The 13,376-nt window shown below is 33.9% G+C and overlaps 1 protein-coding gene across 11 annotated transcripts in view; it reads left to right on the top strand.

Moving 5' to 3' along the window:
• ANKRD12 (ankyrin repeat domain 12) overlaps window positions 1–12,418 on the top strand; it is a 139,972-nt gene extending 127,554 nt beyond the window's left edge. For 7 of the 11 annotated variants that reach the window (XM_024580247.4, XM_024580242.3, XM_045187701.2 and 4 more), the window contains 3 exons: window positions 4,341–4,484; window positions 8,851–8,946; window positions 9,573–12,415. In XM_024580247.4, the coding sequence (XP_024436015.2) occupies window positions 4,341–4,484; window positions 8,851–8,946; window positions 9,573–9,758 (426 nt within the window). In that variant the 3' untranslated portion in view covers window positions 9,759–12,415. Of the gene's footprint in view, window positions 1–4,340; window positions 4,485–8,850; window positions 8,947–9,572 lie in introns of all 11 variants that reach the window. The other 4 variants (XM_045187702.2, XM_045187704.3, XM_024580248.3 and 1 more) reach the window with 3 other exon arrangements.
• The last annotated feature ends 958 nt before the right edge of the window (window positions 12,419–13,376 follow it).

Here is a 13,376-nt window from a genome sequence, read left to right as displayed (position 1 = left end):
AGAATTCGGAAAAATGAGGAGAGGCTTAGGAACCTCCGGGACATCTTGAAACGTTCCAACATCCAAATTATAGGGGTGCCAGAAGGAGAAGAGGAAGAACAAAAAATTGAAAACTTATTTGAACAAATAATGAAGGAGAACTTCCCCAGTCTGGCAAAGGAAATACACTTCCAAGAAGTCCAGGAAGCTCAGAGAGTCCCAAAGAAGCTGGACCCAAGGAGGAACACACCAAGGCACATCATAATTCCATTAGCCAAGATGAAAGAGAAGGAGAGAATCTTAGAAGCAGCAAGAGAAAAGGACACAGTTACCTACTGTGAAAAGGAGGAGTTCCCATAAGACTGTCAGCTGATTTCTCCAAAGAGACCTTACAGGCAAGAAGGGGCTGGAAAGAAGTATTTGAAGTCATGAAAGCCAAGGACCTACATCCAAGATTACTATATCCAGCAAAGCTATCATTTAGAATGGAAAGGCAGAAAAAGTGCTTCTCAGATAAGATCAAGTTCAAGGAGTTCATCATCACCAAGCCCTTATTCTATGAAATGTTAAAGGGATTTATCTAAGAAAAAGAAGATAAAATATATGCACAGTAAAATGACAACAAACTCACAACTGTAACAACCGAACCTGTAAAAACAAAAACAAAAGCAAACTAAGCAAACAACTAGAACAGGAACAGAACCACAGAAATGGAGATCACATGGAGGGTTATCAACAGGGGATTGGGAGGGGGAGAGAGGGGGGAAAGGTACAGAGAATAAATAGCATAAATGATAGGTGGAAAATAGACAGGGGGAGGGTAAGAATAGTGTCGGAAATGTAGAAGCCAAAGAAATTTATAAGTATGACCCATGGACATGAACTGTAGGTGGGGGGAATGTGGGAGGGAGGGGGTGGGCAGGATGTAGTTGAGTGAAGGGGCAGAAATGGGACAACTGTAATAGCATAATCAATAAATATATCAAAAAAAATACCAATAGTATATTTCACAGATCTAGAACAAATATTCCAAAAATGTATTTGGAACCAAAACACGACTCCAAGTAGCCTCAAAAATCTTGAGAAAGAATATAGTTGGAGGAATCACAAAACTTAAATGTCAAACTATACTACAAGGCCATTGTAATACAACCAGCCTGGTAATGGCATAAGAACAGGCATATAGATCAAAGGAATGGAACAAAGAGCCCAGAAATCAACCCACACCTTAATAGTCAATATTTGACAAAGGAAGTAAGAGCATACAATGGAGTAAAGACAGTCTCTTCAATAGAAGATGTTGGGAAAATTGGACAGATACATGCAAAAAATGATAGTAGACCACCACTTACACCATACACAAGATTAAACTCAAACCAAAAACTTAGATATAAGTCGCAACACCATAAAAATCCTAGAATAAAGGTAGTAAAATCTCAGACATCTTGCATAGAAATATTTTTGCTGATACATCTTCTAGGGCAGTGGAAATAAAGGGAAAAAATTAACAAATGGGACTACATCAAACTAAAAAGCTTCTGTGCAGCAAAAGAACCCATCAACAAAATGAAAAGGAAGCCCATTGTATTGGATGAAAGAAAGTGAAGGGATTAGTTAAAGAATATATATGTATAACCCATAGACAACAGTATGGTGATGCCCTAAGGGGAAGGGGATAGGTGTTGGGTGGAGGCGATCAAAGAGCGAGGAAATGGGGACATCCCGTAGGAGTGTTAATAATAAAAATTAAAAATGAATTGTCAGTTGAACTGTGCAATTTTCAGAACCTCAATAAATAGGAAAAATGACACATCGTTCTACATATTGACCAATAAGCAACTTAGAATTTCAGAATACTACAAAGCAACTTAAATGTGTGACTAATGTGAAAACAAACAGCTTTACCATTTGTTGACTGAATAAACTACTAGCTGCAGAATTGCTTGATGGTTGTCCAGCTATGTTGCACAATTTACACAGAAAACTGCCATCATGTGTCATGAAGCAGCAGGCCTAATTAATTATTAGAATTTCAAAGAACACATCAGTATGGGAATATAGGAGCAATATCTGCAAAAGCTATAATATGAATTGAAAATATTTGTGATTTCTATTCATTAAAGATACAGGTTAAAGTTATAGATACTTATGATATTACTGTGGTTATGGCCTACATTCATAATTGAAAAAGCCAGTTGGAGGTTAATGAAAATAAAGACATAGTTTTTTCCACTTCAAGTTCACAAATGACCTTCCCCCTATTTTGTCCATAAACTTCTGGTAGTGTGAGGAACCTCAGGTTAAGAACTGTTGTTATAGGGTTATTTTTCCCATAGAAAATGATAACATTTGAATGCTGTAAGAAGTGAATGAACACAACTTGCAGCCAGAGGCCCTGGCCATTACCTCAGCTACCCCCTGCCCCATTCTGTCTCCCAAAAAACTAAGTGGGGACACACATAACCCATTCTCAGAAGGTATTGTTTGAGAGGCTGTGCTCTAGATGTTCAAAAATACATTAAGAATGATGATCTCAAGTATAATATTGTATATAGGCTAGTATTAAAACAGTATATCTCAGTTATTTTAGGGAAGGGGGCTTGACTTGAAACATAAATTTATTTCTCATATGGTATTAAGGGATTTTTGGTTATTGCTCTTAATGTCTTCTCTACTTCAACTTTTTAGGAGGACTTCCAGCTATCCATTTCTTAGCCTCTGATCAAGTTTTGGGATATTTATCACTTAAAGTCCAACCTTAAACTTATACTTAAATTAAAAAAAAATTTAAATTTAAAAATCATTAGTGTCAGACTGACTTCTCTTTTGAGTATCATTTATCACATAAGAATTTACAAGAGATTAAATAGGACTGTGTTTCCTTGTGTTTTTACTAAATTATAAATACAATAAGACTCTACAACAATACATATTTGGAAATAATGTGGCCACATTCTCCAATGGAAGATGGATAAAGTTCTTGTCAGTTAAGGGGAGAATAGGGAATGTGGTGGGGAGAAGACCAACCACATCCTTAGTATTCTCCAAGACCAGCCTTCCGGACAGAGCCAACAAAATGATGAATGTCATGTAACAGGGATTCCTAGAGTCACTACCTCTGTTCTTGAAGTTCTAACCAGCCACAGGTCCCAAAATTGTCCTTATTGATGTTTAAGCCAAACAAGGACACTTACCACCAGCACAAGTACAGGTAGCACAAGTCTGTAACCAGGATCAGTACGGGGTGGGAACTGCAGGTAGACCCTAGAATTTCCAGTCCGCTAAAGGCAGAAGATTGCCTGGATCATTTCTATAACCTTTTGATAGGGTGGGGGTGACTCTGCATATTACATAATTAGAAGTTTTGGACCCCACTTAACACATTAAGGAAGGAGTGTACTATGCCAGAGGTTTACAAATAGCATCAGATACAGTGTGCTTATTTATGAAAATATTCACTGTAAAAAAGAAGCTGGCACTACAATGGCATGCTACTTCATACCCATTAGAATGGCTATAATTTAAAAAAACAGATAATTAGTGTTGGCAAGTATGTGAAAAAAACAGAACATTCATACATTGCTGGTGGGAACATAAAATGATGCTGCTATTGAAAACGGTTTGGCGGTTCAACAAGTTAAACAGAATTACCATATAACTTAGCACTTCTCCTAGTTATTTACTTAAAAGAGAGGTAAAAAACATACATCCAAACAAAAACTTGAGCATGAATATTCATAGCTAATACTCATAGCATTATTCATGATAGCCCAAAGTTGGAAACCATCCAAAAGACCGACAACTGATGAACGGATAAATATATGTGGTGTACTCATACAGTGGAACATTATTCAGCCACAAGAATGAATGATGTACTGATAGGTGCTACAACACAGATGAACTTTGAAAACACGTGACGTGAAAGAAGCCAGTCACTGAAGACCACATATATGATTCCATTTATATGAAATGTTCAGAATAGGTAAAATTCACAGAAATGAATGGAGTTTTAGTTACCAGGGAAAGAAAGGAAATGGGGTGTGGCTCTGCCAATTGTTATGGGGTTTCCTTTTGGAGTGATGGAAATGGTCTGGAATTAGTGGTGATGATTGAACATCTTCGTAAATATGCTAAAAGTCACTATTGTACACTTTAAAAGAATTTTTTAAAAGAGACTCACAGTGTTGAAAAGAATTTACTTACACTTTAGAACACTAGGAGTTCTCAAAATTCTCAGGCTTATATGAAGAAAAAAACTACTCTGAGGTTCAGGTTCTTCAGCACATTTTAAGTGCTTTTTTATTTTATTTGAAAACAAGTAGTTGAAGAATTGATGTTTTTTAAATTCTTTGTTCCTCCAGGAAAAACTCATTGTATCCAATGAACAGGAAGTTCTACGAGTTCATTACAGAGCTGCAAGAACATTGGCAAATCAGACACTGCCATTTAGTGCATGCACTGTTCTACTGGACGCAGAAGTCTACAGTGTGCCTCTGGATGCTCAGGTACAGTGCTCACTATAGTTAGAATATTCTTAATACAACTTGGGATTTTTTATATTCTATTTCCATTGGAGAAACTTGAATTCAACAATCAGTAAAGTTGAAAGGAGAACAACAACTCTTTGAGACCAGAGTACTCCCAAATTACCTGATCCTCCATTTTCTAAAGTCCTCTAATATAAGGTCTAATAATAATGTTTATAATATAAAGGTTTATACATACAGGGGTGGGCAAAATTAGGTTTACAGTTCATATGGAAAAATATATAAGAATAAATTCTGTGTTTTGCATACTCACAACTATAAATGTACTTACGCCTATGCCGTGTGTGTGTGTGTGTGTGTGTGTATATATATGTATGTATGTGTGTGTATATGTATATGTACACACACACACACACACACACACCATTATATAATAAAAGCAGATAATTACAAAACACATATGTGTTTAGGATAGTGCCCCTGTACATAACTTGTAATTGTATAAAGTGGATATTTATACATTCAGTTCTGGCCTTTAGGCATTCGGAAAGGTACTGTAGGCTGGAAATAATACAGGCATATTGAACATCTAGGTTGTGACTGTGCTACAATAGGGCCATAGTTTTGTTTTGATCTTGGATGTCATTGGAATAAATTAAGACCCAGTAAGTCCTTCTTTAACATAGTTGATAGGTTCTACAACTTTAAGCAAAACAATATGCAATGAAACTAGTGTTACCATAGGCTCATTGATACAAACAAGAGTTGAGTTCCTATGGTATCTCCTCAGCATTCTAATAAAACAAACAACATAGCACAAAATATTGGCCAAGGACCTACTCTAATTGAAAAGCTGTAGTTGTATCTTGAACAAAGCTCACTGCCACATGTAAATTACATGAATTCAGAATTGGGCATTGCCAGTTGTCAGAAATTTTTTTTGATTCATAAACCAGAATGAAATTCATTGGTCATAAGAGAATATAATGATTAAAATAAAAAGTGTAAACTTGGACACTGAAGGATTATCCAAAAAAGAGTAGGAAATGCTGTTTTAAATTGACAGACTGGAAACACAAGGTATAGAGAATATTGGATTGGCCAAAAAGTTCATTTAGTTTTTTCCATACGTTGGCCCCAGTAGTACTTAGTTATCTTTTAACTTCATTCAAAAACAATTCTTTTAGATTGCATTGTGACAGCTGTCATATCAGTATGCATTTTTTTTAAACATCAAAATTGGTCAATTTTTGTGCAGCCATTTTAAATATTGAAGATGGAAAAGGATACACAACATGTTTGGCGTATTATGCTTCATTATTTCAAGAAATGTAAAAACACAACTGAAATGCAGAGAAAGATTTGTGCAGTGTATGGAGAAGATGCTATGACTGATGAAACATGTCAAAAATATTTTGCAAGGTTTCTTGGTACTATCAATGTTTTGGCCAAATAATCCTTGGCTGTGGGGCCGCCTTATTCATTGGGAGATGTTTAACAGCACCCTTGACCTCTACCCACTAGAAGCCAATAGTGGGAGGTGGCCAGCATACTCAAAATACCCAAATCAATAAAGTTACTGGTGAAAATGAGAAATGTGCCTTTTTATTTTATGGAAAAAACTAAACAGACTTTTTGGCCAACTCAATGTATTACACAGAAAATTACTGAGTTATCTCTGGGTTTTATTTTTGTCATCTGTTTAAAAAAAAGAAAAAAAAAGGGTGATCACCCCTCAGTGGGTGGCTCAGTTGGTTGGAATGGTGTTCCTTACACCAAAAGGTTGCAAGTTCTATCCCCACCGGGGTACGTGTACAGGAAGCAACAGATTGATGTTTCGCTCTCACATCTATGTTTCTCTCTCTCCCTTCCCTTCTCTCTAAAATCAATAAACATATTCTCAGGTGAGGATCAGTAGACTTCAAACTTTCTTCAGCCACCAACAGCTTTATATTAGAGCATTCAGGGGTAAAAATGGCTGTTAAAATGAGTAAGTAGATCTTAAGAGAGAACTATTTGACTTTAAGAAAATAGACAGTGGAAAGGACTTCATAATTTACAACTTTAAAGATTTGAAAGGGAAGAATGAATGGTTTTTTAATAAATGAAATGAGCAGTTTAACTTCCTTCCTAAAGGCTGGACTAGACCTTGTGATATCTTGAGGTCTTTTTAAGTTTCATGCGATTACAGAGTAATGAATCAGTTTTAGAACAATATAAATCAAAATATAAGGAAAGTCTCTTAAAGATTTCTAGTTCAGAATGGTTGAGTAAACACAGCTGTTTATTTTTTTTTTTCCTCCCAAAATTTGTTGAAATGATAAAAGACATGTAAAAACAAAAACAAATCTACGCGAGAGCCGTATGTAGAGATGGAAAGCCACTGGGCCAGAACATTAAGATGTTTCTGCTGAAAACATACTGGTAGTGAACAAAATACAGCAGAATTGAGAAATGTATAAGCCCAGATGGATTATAAAGAAACTTTCAAAAATAAGTGAATTTTCCCAATAAACCCTCAGAATAATTCTAAAATCACTGGAAAAGAGGATCAGTCCTAATAATTAAATTAATTAAAATAAATTACCCTAATAATTAACAGGCAGAATAAATTCTTACTGTCCTGAGGAAAACTATGGAACTGTTTCCCATCATTTTACAGCTGGCTTTAGAGTAGAAGGTCTCTCTACTGAGTAGCAGGTTTGTGTCATGTGAGAATAGCCTGTAAGGAACTAAGAGGGGAAAAGTAAATCTATCTTTCCTGGGTCAGGGCTTGGATTATTATTACCTTACTCTCTTACCATACTTCTTTATGTTCAAAATAAACTTGTAATATTAAGAAATATTCAACAATAAAATTTAAGTAGTCAAAAATGTTACTTGAGGACCAAGGAAGAAGTGATAATGGCTGAAATGTGAGTGTGGTGCTATCTGATGTCTGCATGTCTCTTAGGTAGCACTGGTAGTAAGACTAGTAGTAATGAGTGTAGGAAATGTTCATTAGACTGAGTGCTTCCTGTATGCCCAAGCATTAAGAGACTCTTAAATTCTCAAAACAAGATTAAAAGGGGTGTTTTTATCCCATTTTACAGAATTGAAAATTGAGAGTACATAGTTAGTTCAAGATTACACAGTAAGATACAAAGCTGACAATTGAATCTAGCCTATTTTAATTCCAAAACTATTATTCTTTTTTTATGCTTGTTTATTCTATTACAGTTGTCCCAATTTTTCCCCCTTTGCCATCCTTTGTCCCACCCCAAACCCCGCTCCCACAGTCCATCTCCACCCTGTTGTCCATGTCCGTGGGTCATTCATACATGTTCTTTGACTACTCCCTTCCCCTTCTTTCCACCATTCCCCAACCCCTTTCCTCTGGCAGCTGTCAGTCTGTTCCCTGTTTCTATGTCTCTGGTTCTGTTTTACTCATTAGTTTATTTTATTCATTAGATTCCTTTCATAAGTGATATCATGGTATTTGTCTTTCACTGAATAGCTTATTTCACTCAGCATAATAGTCTCCAGTTCCATCCCTGCTGTCACAAAGGGTAGGAGTTCCTTCTTTCTGCTGCGTAATATTCCGTTGTGTAGATGGACCACAGTTTTTTAATCCATTTATCTACTGATAGGCACTTAGGCTGCTTCCAGCACTTGGCTGTTGCAAAAGTGCTGCTATAAACATTGGGGTGCATAAGTATTCTTAAGAGTTGATATAAGAATGGTATAGGAAACAGAAGCCAAAGAACGTATATGTACAACCCAGGGACATGAACTAAGGGGGAGGTAATGCTGGAGGGCAGGGGGGTGCAGGGCAGAGGGGGGATAAAGCGGAGAAAAAAACTGGGAAAACTGTAATAACATAATTGATAAAATACTTTAAAAAATAAATAAATAAAAATGGCATCACTCTGAAAAAGAAAAGTTGATATAAAATTTTGTTATGAGCACTCCAAAATATTGGTCCTGAAAAAAATGCCTGCCTGAAAGGACTGTGTATTTAACACTTTTTCTCCCTATGTTAATGTTAATGGTAAACTTTAACATTAAATTAAATATGAAATGAGTTATATTTTAAAAGAATGTCATAGGCATAATACTTGATACAGCATATCTTTTTGAGAAACATCTTTGACTCACAGTAGGATTCTATTTAATTAATAACTAAACCCAGCATCTTAAGAATTCTAATAACCTGTCTTCTGTATGGAAATAAATGCTTTATCATTTTTTTAATATTCAGATTTTATTTTATCCTTTTTCAAAATATAGTTCCATAATTCCTTAAAAATGGGATATACCATAAAAAGATATAATGGCATATAGATTTTAAAGTAAGTTATTGTATTTTATTATATTCAACTATTTTTAATGGGTTTTTTTTCAGTCTGATGACAGTAAAACTTCTGTGAGGGATCGCTTTAATGCAAGACAGTTCATGTCTTGGTTACAAGATGTGGATGATAAATTTGACAAATTAAAGGTATGTATGTTGAGAAGTTCAGTTTAAATGGATGCTTCCCCCTTCCTAAACAGGTACTACAGCCATATTAGAGAGGAATGGTTAGGAAAGAAAATACTGGTTGTGAATCTTCACACCATGCCACACAATTGGAATATAAAGGAAAATAAAAATTATGTTATATTTTTCAGGACTGGTATAGAAAAAGAAGTTTCTAATGGGGATCTTCATGTTTATTGTCCAATATACAAGTCTGGTTATAGTTTAACAAATTGAAGAATTGGGAAATCAATAAGGGAAGGAATATATTTTTCAAATAATCTATAAAGAAAATCATTGGTTTTAGATTTCCAGTGCTTTAAAATCACTTTTCCCTTAGATTTTCTTTATTCTTTGGTTAGTTCGAAATTTCATTATTGGAACCAACAGTTTAAATTATAGTCTGTTAGGTAAGATGAGGATGAAGTTGCAGACCCAGAAATAGTTGGCGTGCGGATACAGACTGGGTAAAACAAATGAATGTGTAACTCAAAAACTTCTTATAACTCTAATGTATTGATCTTAATTACTAAAGAAACTATGGATAAAATTAATTTTGAAATGAAGCAAATTTAATAGAATAACTAATTAACTTTTCTTTTAAATAGACCTGTCTTTTAATGAGGCAACAACATGAAGCTGCAGCTTTAAATGCCGTTCAGAGATTAGAATGGCAGCTCAAACTCCAGGAACTTGATCCTGCCACCTATAAATCTATCAGCATTTATGAAATCCAGGAATTTTATGTTCCCCTTGTTGATGTTAATGATGACTTTGAATTGACTCCTATATAGCAGCCGTTACTGGTGTGTCATCTTAAACTGATACGGCTCAAGAGTGTTATACTGTGGAATATTGCCTTTTGACAAAAATATTGATACTATGCCTTTACAATTGTTGGTAAAGTTCAACTAAAGTTTGGTTATGTAGTAAACACTGTCATTTTATAAAAAAAGAATTATTTTGGATCTTAGGTCCAAACAGTTTCTAATTGCAAATTACTATTTATTATTGGTGAAAGGGAATGACTGCATTGGAGCATGTTGGCAGGCCGTGGTTGTTGATATTTAAAAAGTTGAGAATCCGCTAACAGCGCTGGAAGTTGTTAGCACTCTTAAGTAACAGGATAACCACTAGTGTGCAAATCTCTTTTCAAGTTTTATTAAAATATATCAGTAAACTAAAAGGTTCAATTCCTACCAAATAGTTTCTAATGTGGAAGAAAAACTTGGCACAAAATTTCTTCATTTTATTTTATCTGTAAATTAATTGTACAGTTTTCTTTTCAAAAGTTTAATATTGTCTTCCTTTTTAATAACTTATTTTATACATATTGTTCAGGTGTAAATCTTGTAATTAATAGTCATGAGGTATACAGAAGGATTGATAGTTAAAACATGTACAAAGAAATAATTGTAAAACTGTTTTGTCTAATGTTTTATTGGACCAAAGTTGTAGTTTGTATGGGGTGTAGCAGTAGTGTATTCAGGTAACAAATCTTTTAAATAAGGCATGCATGTGTTTGAGTTAGCTTGTTTTCATCACCATAACTGTAAAGATTGTGACTTAGTTGTATTGCATGCTTCCTATAATTTAACTCTCTCCATAAGTGATAACCTAAAGTAGTGTAAGGTGTTTCATACTAGTCTCTTGGTATAATACCTGTGATTTACAATGTTGGACATATTATTTAGAATTAGTCATACTAAGAAACAGCTCTTTTTTTTCATCTCACAATAGAGCCTATTCTCTCCCCCCCCCCAAATGCCTTTGAATGAAAATTCTGAAATTGTAAATGTCTATTTTAATACTCAAGTATGAATCTGTGAATATATGTAAAATATGTTGAATAAATTTTATTGGTCATGTTAAATCATTGTAAAACTTTTTTACATTGCTAAAGTGTAATGTTTTAAGCTTAATAATAACCTTTGCACTTGTAAAATAAAAACTGAGTGCCCTAATGAAAAAAAAGATATTTGGTAGTCAAAAAAGAAATAGGCATATTCTGATTGATCTCTAAAATGTTCATGAAAAATTCATTAATATGCTGTATTTTTTCCTTGAATCAAGATGCAAAACATAATTTTCAGAATTTTATAATTAAGATTTGGCGTGCTGTTTTTAATAAAGTAATTAGCAATACACTTAAAGTTCAGTTTCTCCTGTAACATGATACTGACTAAATATTCAGGAATACTTCTGATCTGAAACCTTCTGCTAATCTAATTAAAACATTTTGAAAGGAAAATAAAGGTTATATGTAAAATTAATTATAAGTATACAAGATAAAATTTATAGAACTTTCCACAATACTTTCTTGAATTATAAAATAATACTGGATATTCTTTATTCTGATAGAGAAAAGTAAAAAGAATATATGAGGCATAAAGTATTTTAAATTAAACTTGCAATTCCAGCTGATGGGAGAGAATGTAAAAATTAAAATGTTTGAGTGCAAAGGTACATATTAAGCTTAGGGATTTTTTTATTTTCACATCAATTTATATTTAAATTCATATTGTACTTGGCATGCGCAATAAAGAAGCACGTGTAAAAATTACACAGTGCAAGGATTTTAATATAAAGGTTGTATGTAGTAGTGTTTAGAAATTTAGATGGGAGATTTTGGCCTTTTTTATTGGATAATTGGGGCCAAGAAAGGCAGGGTAGATTTTGAAGCACTGGTTTTGTTGAAGTTAAGTTTATTAAGGCTGGAAACATAAAAAGTTAATTTATAAAAGCAATACTTTTTAATATGAAAAACTTAATGCAAATTTTGTTTATACTTTTGCCTAAAAATAAAAAAAAAACAGATATTTGAGCATTGGAATCACAGGAAATATGAGAAGGGTATGTTTATACAGCATTTTTTGCTGATGGTCCAACCTGGAGGGTAGGGGAAATCAGTTTAGTCAAACACCACAAGCTGCAAAGGAGAAAAAGCAAGCAAGCAGGAATCTGGCATGTTTTAGTCATCCCAGCTTTTTTTAGTAATAACCACAGTTCTCACCCTCTTCTGTGGTACCTCAAGTTGCTGGAGCCTCTCTGCCATGATTCTCCTTCTGCAGATTTCCTTTGTAAAATGACTCAGAGATGATCGGGACAGCTTAAAAGAAAAGTGAATGCCTTTTCAGTGGGAATTTGTCCTTAAGTAAGTAATCAAGGGCTTTTGATATTGAAGATATTCTGAAGCTCTAAAATGCTAGAAAAAACTTGGAATGGAGTATATGCCTAAAAAGTTTAGGATTCTGAAAAAGAAAGGGTGATTAGTTTAATCAGTGATTTTTTTAACTATTCAAATATCATGAACAAGATACTAAATTGTACCTAAGGATTTGTATTTCTTTAAATCTTGTTCTAAATCATATCTGTTTAATAAATGACTAGTTGATATTTGTGCATGTTATTTAATAAAGAGTTATATTTTTATAGAAAAAATGAGTGAAATGTGTGCTAAATTTTTTTTCATTCCTGTATTACTCTGTGCCAAACAGTAATATTTACTTAGGCAGCTAGCAAAATTGCAGAAATGGTTTTGTTGGGGAAACAAACAGCATCTGAAGAATTAGTGTTTCAAATTTCAAGTCTGTTTAGTAATAAGGTCTCAAAAAATTAATTTTAAATGTTAGACGTGCTGCAAACTTCCTGACTGCGAAAATCTCAAGCAAACACCCCATGAAGCTCATTTTAATGGACTTAATTAAGAATTATACATTATTCTAGAAATTGGGTGCAGTGCTAAATATCTACCATATTTTTCAGAGTATAAGACACACTTCCCCCCAAATCTGGAGGGGGAATGGAGATGCGTCTTACAGTCTGAATGTAGCTTACATTTACGTTGGTGAAATACTGTTATTTTATGTTACTAAATATTTTACCACATTTTTTGCTTCACAATTTTTTTTCCCTATTTTCCTCTTAAAACCTAGGTGCGTCTTAATGGTCCAAAAATACGGTAATTTTCTGAAAGTGTTTTCATAATTTTTTTAAATCTTTTAAACATTAAGAGTAGAAAGATTGTTAACGAGAGATACTAATCTTTGGGAAAGCTTGTGTGAAGTTTAATTGGGTAAAATATCTTGCAGTTCATTTCCTTAGTGGCTTCTTGGAACCATAGTGGTCTTCATACCAAAAATGGAGATACAAAGTCTCCACAGAAGTACTTACTCAAAAACAAACATCAGAAAAAAAGATTACAAGTAAACTACAGACTAACATTCCTTTTGAACATCATGTCTCAGTGACATTCAGTTAAGCAACAGTTCCTTAATTAGGATAGAAAAAGTACAAACTCATTGAAGAAAAATACTTGATAAATCAGACTTCGTTATAATTTAAAACTTTTGTTCTTCAAAAGACACTGTTAAAATGAAAATGTAAGCCACACAGTGGGAGAAAAGATTGGT

The sequence above is a fragment of the Desmodus rotundus genome, chromosome 10 (genome assembly GCF_022682495.2).
Source record: "Desmodus rotundus isolate HL8 chromosome 10, HLdesRot8A.1, whole genome shotgun sequence".
Classification (NCBI taxonomy): Eukaryota; Metazoa; Chordata; class Mammalia; order Chiroptera; family Phyllostomidae; genus Desmodus; species Desmodus rotundus.
The sequence above is the reverse complement of the archived record's forward strand: the minus strand, read 5'-3'. Positions and strand labels throughout refer to the sequence as shown.